This window comes from Chelonoidis abingdonii, chromosome 26 (genome assembly GCF_003597395.2).
Source record: "Chelonoidis abingdonii isolate Lonesome George chromosome 26, CheloAbing_2.0, whole genome shotgun sequence".
NCBI lineage: Eukaryota > Metazoa > Chordata > Testudines > Testudinidae > Chelonoidis > Chelonoidis abingdonii.
The window spans coordinates 984,976-992,779 of NC_133794.1; the positions used below are offsets into that span (position 1 = coordinate 984,976).

At 57.6% G+C, this 7,804-nt stretch overlaps 1 protein-coding gene across 1 annotated transcript in view; it reads right to left on the reverse strand.

The window, feature by feature from the left end:
- Nucleotides 1-292: 292 nt before the first annotated feature.
- The window catches only part of SAMD1 (sterile alpha motif domain containing 1), a 9,539-nt gene continuing 2,027 nt past the window's right edge, over nt 293-7,804 (reverse strand). Inside the window, exons 2-6 of the mRNA XM_075061224.1 lie at nt 7,499-7,801; nt 3,229-3,628; nt 2,625-2,718; nt 1,952-2,063; nt 293-1,264 (exon numbers count right to left, since the gene is read on the reverse strand). Coding sequence (XP_074917325.1) covers nt 1,106-1,264; nt 1,952-2,063; nt 2,625-2,718; nt 3,229-3,628; nt 7,499-7,801 — 1,068 coding nt within the window. The 3' untranslated portion in view covers nt 293-1,105. The remainder of the gene's footprint in view (nt 1,265-1,951; nt 2,064-2,624; nt 2,719-3,228; nt 3,629-7,498; nt 7,802-7,804) is intronic.

Sequence of the window (7,804 nt, forward strand, 5' to 3'; positions counted from 1 at the left end):
AGGATTCCTGGGCTCTGTGCTACTGATCTAAACACTGATCATCCTCTCTCTAAAGTGGGAATAATCTTGCTAGATTCCACTCCCCTCCCAGAGCTGGGGACAGACCCAGGAGCCCTGACCCCTAGCCCCCACCCTAACCACTAGCCCACATTCCCTTCCCAGAGCCAGGCACAGCACCTAGAAGTCCTGACTCCCAGCCCCCTCCCAAAAGCATGATTCACATCTCAGCTGTCCTAAGCTTTGCCCTCCCGCTCCCATCCTGAAAAGGTCCAGAAATATGAACCGATTGGTGTTTCTCTTGTTTTTCAGATATATTTTTTTTTATTTAAAAAAAAGGAAGTGGGGGGAGGGGAGGGTGTGATATTAAAAAGCGACTGACTCTGGGTAGCAACCATATGTGTAAAAAAAAAAAATTTACCCCCCCCGCCCCAACCAGAGAATAAAAAGGATCCCGTGTTAAAACCTTCCCCTGATGCAGGGCACCCCCCAGTGCCCCACCTATTCCCAAAAAATCCTTGCCCCACCCCATCCGGACAGCAGGGAGAGCAGATGTTTGGGGGCGGGGGAGGGGAGATCAAACCAGAGTGCCATGTCCTGAGTTGGGCGGGGGGGGGCGGGGAACAGAGCTAAAAGAGGCCTTCACCAAAGTCCTCAGACATCTCCTGGGCACAAAATGAGTGAAAAATCCACCTCTCCCACCTGTCCCCAGCTTGAAATGGCCAACGATGCTATGACATGAGACTAACCAAGCGAATACACACACAGTGGAGGAGCCAGGGGGGCAGTGTTGGGTGCTGACCGCCCCCCCCCCCCAAAAAAAACACCCCTGTAAACCCCTCCTCTGAATCCTACGCCTTCACTCCCTCCCCACCACAGTTTTTTCTACTCCTCCCCAGCCACTTGGGGGTTAATCACGAGAGGTGGGAGGACGCAGCTAGGACGCCAGGGTCATTTCCTGGCTCTTCTCCCCCGTGCACCAAAAGCCCCAGGCTGATTGACACCCCCCCATCATCCGTTTCCATGGAGACAGAGGGATGCTGGGAGGCACCCGGGGAAGGGCTGGCACAGTCCCGTTCGGCCCCAGCTGCAACCCCCCTCTCCCTGCTCAGCCCAGGAAGGAATCCACCTCGTCCTCCTCGAAGTGGCTTTGCTGCAGCACCTTGATGTGGTACTCGTAGATCTTCAGCGCGGGGCCCAGGCGGATGGACAGCCCGGTCAGGACGTCTGTGCGCTGCATGAGCAGCAGGGACTTCCCGTCGATCTCCTGCAAGGGGTGACAGAGGAAGGGTTAACAGGGATGACGGGCTGGGGAATGGGACCTTTCTCCTCTAGGGGACTGGTTCTCTCCACACACTGCTCCCTGCCTCCAAGATGGCAGCTGCCCCCACCCCCGAGCACTGACCCAGGGGTGTCAGAACAGTAGGGGTCAAGGCCCGTCCCCTTTTTCGCCACAGGCCTGGCTCCCTGCCCCTCCTCTTCCCCGAGGCCCTGCCCCCTGACCAGGCCAGAAGCTAGCCAGCCAGGTGAGAGCAGCCCTGGGGCAACTGTGGGGAAGCTGGGCCCCTCCGCCTGCCCAGAGTAGGGGGGCCAAGAGGAGCATCCGACCCGTGTGCCCATCTCTCGGGCCCCCCGCCCAGGGCGAGTGGAGGATCCATGCCCAGACAGCTGTTATCAAGGCCCAGCTGCACCTCTTCAGCCCCCGAGGCCCGACCCCCAGGCCAGAGCCAGGTCACCCGGACAGCCATGGACCCTCCAGTTGCCCTGGGTGGAGACATGGGTTGGGGGCTGCTCTCAGGGCCCCCCATCTTCAGGTGGAGGGGCCCAGGCTCCGCGGCCCAGCTCCAGCATCTGGCTTGGCTGGGGGACAGGTCCTTGGGGGAAGGGGTGAGGCCACAAGCCCCCCCCCCCCCCCTCCACACTTTTAGGAAGAATCCATCAGCCCTGCACTGACCTGCTCCTGAAAGGCAGATGCCTGCTCTGCAAATCCAGCCTCCGTGAAATAATCCACCACGTCCATCACTGTCCACTCCACGGGGTCTGAGGGCTTCTCCTTCTTCACCGAGCTGGGCAGGGGAAGGGGAACAGAATGATCAGGGTCTTGGCCACAACCCTTACCTCCCAGGCAGACACAGCCCTCTCCCTGCCTTTGTCACCAGGCCTGAACTCCCTGGTGCCATCCCCTCCCACACCAGCACCAGGGGGAGTCCCCTGACATCTCGAGGGGACAGGGCTGAGAACCAGTCCCTCCCTGCAACAGGGGTCCCAGGCAGCCAAGGGTTAATCGAGGCAGGAAGGAAATGGGGGAGCTGCCAGAGCATGGAGGGCCTTGCCCCTGCCATGGGGGTGGCAGGCCCTGAAGGCTCCCATTGGAGTGGGGGCACTGATGCAGCCAGGAGTTGCTGGGGGCTGGCAGAAGCAGCAGGGAAACATGTCACATGTGGAGATTTAAGGATCCAGCCAAGGAGGACGCTGATAACCAGGGGGACGGGGAACATCTTAGAGCCTGACCGGCTCACATAGGGCTCACAGATTAAGTACCAGCCCCGGCACTGGGCAGAAGGAGCACCCCCTGGTGGCAGCGAGGGGGATGGGCAGGTTAAGAAGCCAGTGAGCGCAGGACTTACACGCAGCTGAACGGTGTCCCGTCCGCTGCCTGGACACCGGGCCGCCCGGGGGACAAGGGCACAGGGGGGTCCGCGCCTGCAACAGCTGGAGAGACTGCAAGCAGGAGAGAACGAGAGAGGATGTCAGGCATGGCACAATCACAGACAGGGCTTTCACCTCCCCAAGAAACACGAGGAAACTGGCCGACCTCAGCCCCTGGCTCCCCGATCTCCTCCAGCCTGACTGATGCCCCTCAATCTTGTCCCATAGTCCTGGTTTTCCTCCCGCCCCTAAAGTTCTGCTGATGATCCTCGATGCTGACCTGCAAGCCTCTGTTATCCCAGACCTGGGCTCCCCCTTCCCACAGTTCTTCCAATGTCCCTCAATCCCATCTTACAGCCCCCTGGATATTCCAGCTCCAGAACTGTCCCCAAATACAGACAGCCAGCCCAGCTGAGCAGAATTTCGCAACATCCCCAAGGCTGAGACTCGCCAAACTCATTTCTCGAGTGATCTCAGCCACTGCACCTCATCAGCCTCCCCGCACCCCAACAGACCCTTGGTTCACTCTTACCCCCTTTCCCTAAGAGAAATTCCAGCCCTGGCGTTCCCTCACTCCAATACCTGCTCTGTCTGGCTGCCCGTAGGAGCCCCCTTCCTTCTTGCCCATCCCGAACTGCTGGCAGGCGCTCTCCCCAGGGGAGCAGGCCTTGGCATGACGCCTCTCGCTGCCTTCACGGTGGGGGCGCTCGGAGCCCTTGTCCGGGGAGTGCTCCTCCGGCGGGTGCAAGTCCCTGGCGTGGCCACCCCCCGTGGGACAGTCCTTCCCACCACGCCTGCTGTCCTTACAGTCCCCGTTCATCTGGCTCTGCTCAGCGGGGGCTGCTTTGCCATCATTCTCCAACCCAGCCCCGGCGCCCGCCCCCTCGTAGTCCGGAGTCTCGGAGCCCTCCGACATGGTGGAAGCCTCGTCATCCTCCTCTTCCTCCTCCCCCTTCTCCTCCGATGGCTCCTCCCCGGCCTTCTGCGGGCACCAAGAATCCAGAGTTAGAGACCCGAGGAAGCTGCTCCCCTCTGCCCTGCACAGGGCATCTTCTGGGCACAGCTGGGGCTCCTGGTTTTATCCACCATTGGGCCCTAACTAGCCATTTTCCCTGACTCAGGACCTCCTGCTAACCCAGCCCTGGGCTCCCCGCCCACATCAGCTCTGCCGATGCCCCTCAGTCTAGACCCACATCCCCCTGCTATCCCAACCATGGGGTTCCCCCCACCACAACTCTGCCAATGCCCCTCAATCATACCTGCAACCCCCTGCTAGTCCAAATCTGGGTCCCCTCAGCTCTGGAGGTGCCCCTTGAGCCCAACCCACAGACCTCCACCCCCACTATTCCAGTCCCCGTACTCCCTTCTCCAGCACTCTGCCTGCTCTAGTGTTAGGCGACTCTTAGGGTGCAGGGCTAAGCATCTAACCACAGCGAGTTGGTGACAGCATAAAAAAAAAAAATCGACCCTCAAACAGGAAGCTGCTGGGCTACCAAACTATCTCATCAGAAGAGACGTCCTCCTGGAAAGTGCCAGCTGCCACGGCGACCCCTCTGCTAGAGCAGATACCGGGCGCACGTCCAGCTGGACCCATTCCTAGAAGCACCAGGATCACTCTGACAGTGGCAGCACTGAACTGGGGGAGAGTTTGTTGTAAACAAAGGACTTAACGTGAGCTTTGGACACAGAGATAGGTCAGAGGCAGCATTGTCCAGGGGATGTGGCCCCAGCCTAGGAATCAGGAGACCTGGGCTCTAGTCCCAATTCTGAAACTGGCCTGCCAGGTGGCCTTGGGCAAGTCACTGCCCTGCGCCTCAGTCTCCCCAGCTGTAAAACAGGGGTAATCTTTCCTTTGTCTGTCTAGATTATAAATTCTTGGGGGCAGGAACTCTCTCCCCCCACATGCCTGTGCAGCACTCTGCACAATGGTGGGTCCCTAATCTCAGATGTGCCCCTTCAGGTTGGGTGCTGCGCAGGCCCCATTCCCTCTGCCCATCTCAGCTGGGGCATCTAGGTGCTAATCTAACTCCAACAAAAATGTCTCAAGCAAAACCAGGAGCTCCGAATTTAGTTTTAACAGAGCCTGTTAAAATAGCTCGTTAGGATTTAGAAGATAATTACACCCCCACGCCCCTCTGCTTTGAAAAGGAACAAAAATGTGGTTTTTTTAAATAGAAATAGAAAATAAACCTCCCCCCACTTTGTTCTTTTACAACCATCGCGGCAAAAACAGAGCGAAAGTCCAAGTTCTTCAGCAAGATCTGGCTCTCCTTCCATCAGGGGCCTCCCCCCCGGACGCTGCCTGCACAAGGAGGCCATGCCAGAGATGCCTCGTTTGTTATTGCTGGGCTGCCAGCCAGGCCCGTGCAGAGTGCTCTCATTATAGTTACATTATGGTAGTGCCCAAAGGTTCCAGTTAGAACTGGGCTGGGCACTGCACAAAGCGAACACAGCCACCCCCAAAACACAGGCAGAGATTGTAGGGTTGCCTGGCAGGGCTGCATCAGGGGCCCTGGATTGTTAAAAGATGGGAAGCAAAGGATAGGATCAGATGGTCAGTTTTCACGGTGGAAAGCGGTAAATAGCGCATCTGTACTGGGACCTGTTCTGTTCAACATATTCAGAAATGATCTGAAAAAGGGGGTAAACAGTGAGCTGGCAAAGTTTGCAGAAGATACAAAATTACTCAAGGTCCAAAGTTTACTGGAAAGAGTTTCAAAGGGATCCCACAAAACTGGGTGACTGGGCAACAAAATGGCAGATGAAATTCAATGTTGATAAATGGAAAGTAACACACATTGGAAAACAATCCCAACTGTACAGATACAAAATGATGGAGTCTAAATTAGCTGTTAGCACTCAAGAAAGATCTTGGAGTCATCGTGGATAGTTCTCTGAAAACATCCACTCAGTGTGCAGGGCCGTCAAAAAACTAACTGCATGTTAGGAACCATTAGCAAAGGGAAAGATAGGAAGAGAGGAAATCTCACAATGTCGCTATATGACTCCATGGTGCACCCACACCTGGAATAAGGCATGCAGTTTTGGTTGCCCCATCTCAGAAAAAGATACTTTACCATTGGAGAAGAGCAACAAAAATGATTAGTGACAGAGAGACCTGTGGCACCTTATAGACTAACAGACGTATTGGAGCATAAGCTTTCGTGGGTGAATTCGCTGCGTCTGACGAAGTGGGTATTCACCCACAAAAGCTTATGCTCCAATACGTCTGTTAGTCTATACGGTGCCACAGGACTCTTTGCTGCTTTTACAGATCCAGACTAACACAACTAGCCCTCTGAAAAATGATTAGGGGGCTGAAACAGCTTCTGTATGACAGATTAAAAACTCAGGACGGTTTGGTTTAGAAAAGAGACTAAGCGGAGGGGGGGATATGATAGAGATCTATACAATCAGGCGTGGTGTAGAGAAAGTGAATGCAGAAGTATTATTGACTCCACATAATGCAAGAACCAGAGGTCACCCAATGAAATTAATACGGAGCAGCTTTAAAACAAACCCAAGGAAGTTCTTCACACAACACACAGACAACCTGTGGAACTCGTGGTCAGGGAATGTTGTAGTGGCCGAAAGTGTAACTGGGCTCAGAAAAGAATGAGATAAGTTCATAGAGGATAGGTCCAGCAATGGCTGTTAGCCAAGATGGTCGAGGAAGCAGCTCCATGCTCTGGGTGTCCCTAAGCCTTTGACTGCCAGAAGCTGGGACTGGCAGACAAGGGATGGATCACTCGCTAATTGTCCTGTTCAGACAGGTTACTGGGCTAGATGGACCAGGAAGACTGTTGTCATAAGGCTGTGCTGGGCCCCTCACTGGTTGCCAGCGGCCTGTCCAGCGGGGCTGGGCCCGGTGCCCAGGAGCGGTTGCCGGGAAGCTGCTTGCAGGTGGGTTGTTCCTGGATGCTTTGCTGTGAGAGTAGCACTCCTGGAGGCTGTTTGAACAGACTCATCCATCACACACACACACACACCATCCAGCCCAACACATCACAGCCAGGGCGGGCGTCACCACAGGACCTCACTGGGACAGGAGTCCCCAGCGGATCAGAAGCTACAGCGGTGCTCGTACCCTAAGCTGGAACAATCTTGGACCTCACCCAACTCGCTTCCCACAGCCGCTTTCATTCTAAGCTCCTTTGACTAGCACTGCCCATGGTCCCTCCCACCCCAGATGCCCCATGGTGCCCCAGGCGGTACCGTCTCTCCACACCTTGCATGTCCTGTGACTCCACAGGCATGTGCTTGTACAGGAGTGACAGGGGCAGCCCCAGGGTCTGGTCACTGGTGCTTTCCCTGGAAACAATCACCAGAGTGCTGCCTGACCCCTAACTCCCAGGCATCCCTGCCTCAAGCAGCCCCTGATCCCTTTACTCCATGTGCAACTCCTTCCTGTGTACCCCACCCTCCCAGCCCTCATCTTCTTGGGCAGTCCTTTCCACCCCACACTCAGGTCCTATCCCAAGCACCCAAAGCTAACCCTCTTCTGAGCTAACCCTCCCCTGGGGCCCAGGGCACTGCCCCCTCCTCACTACCCTCCCCATCCGGGGTCAGAGCACCGCTCATTCCCCAACCCCAGACACAGCCCCTCCCCCCGGAACCGCTCACTCCCCCCGCCCTCCTGATCCTTGTCCCCTGACTGCTCCCCCGAGACCCACCCAACCACCCTAATACTCGCGTGCGACTTGCCCCAGGCTTTCCGCCCCAGCCAATGCCCCTTCTCCCGGGTCACCGCTCACCCTCCAACTCCTGCCCGTCCCTCCGGGGGCCGGGGCGCCGCTCACCCCTACCCCGACACTCGTGCCACCTGCCCCAGGCCCTCCCCCCCCGCGCTCACCTTGCTCCGGTGCGCCCTGGCGTGGGGGGCGCGGCCCTGGGGCCCCCTTTCCGCCCGGGCCAGAGCGATGCTGCCGAAGCGGGTCCTTTCCAGCCTCCCACGAGCCACTTCCTCCTCCAACAGCCCCTGGACTCGGCCCCGGGTCACCCGGCCGCCCCCGGCCGCGCTCCCATCCCCGCCCAAGTAGCGCACGATCTCCCGCAGGCTGACCGGGGAGCTGCGCTCAGGGGCCTCCTCTTCTGGGGCCGGGGGCGCAGGGGGTGGCGGCCGCTCCCGGCCGGTCCTACGAGGCGGCGCGGCCGGCTC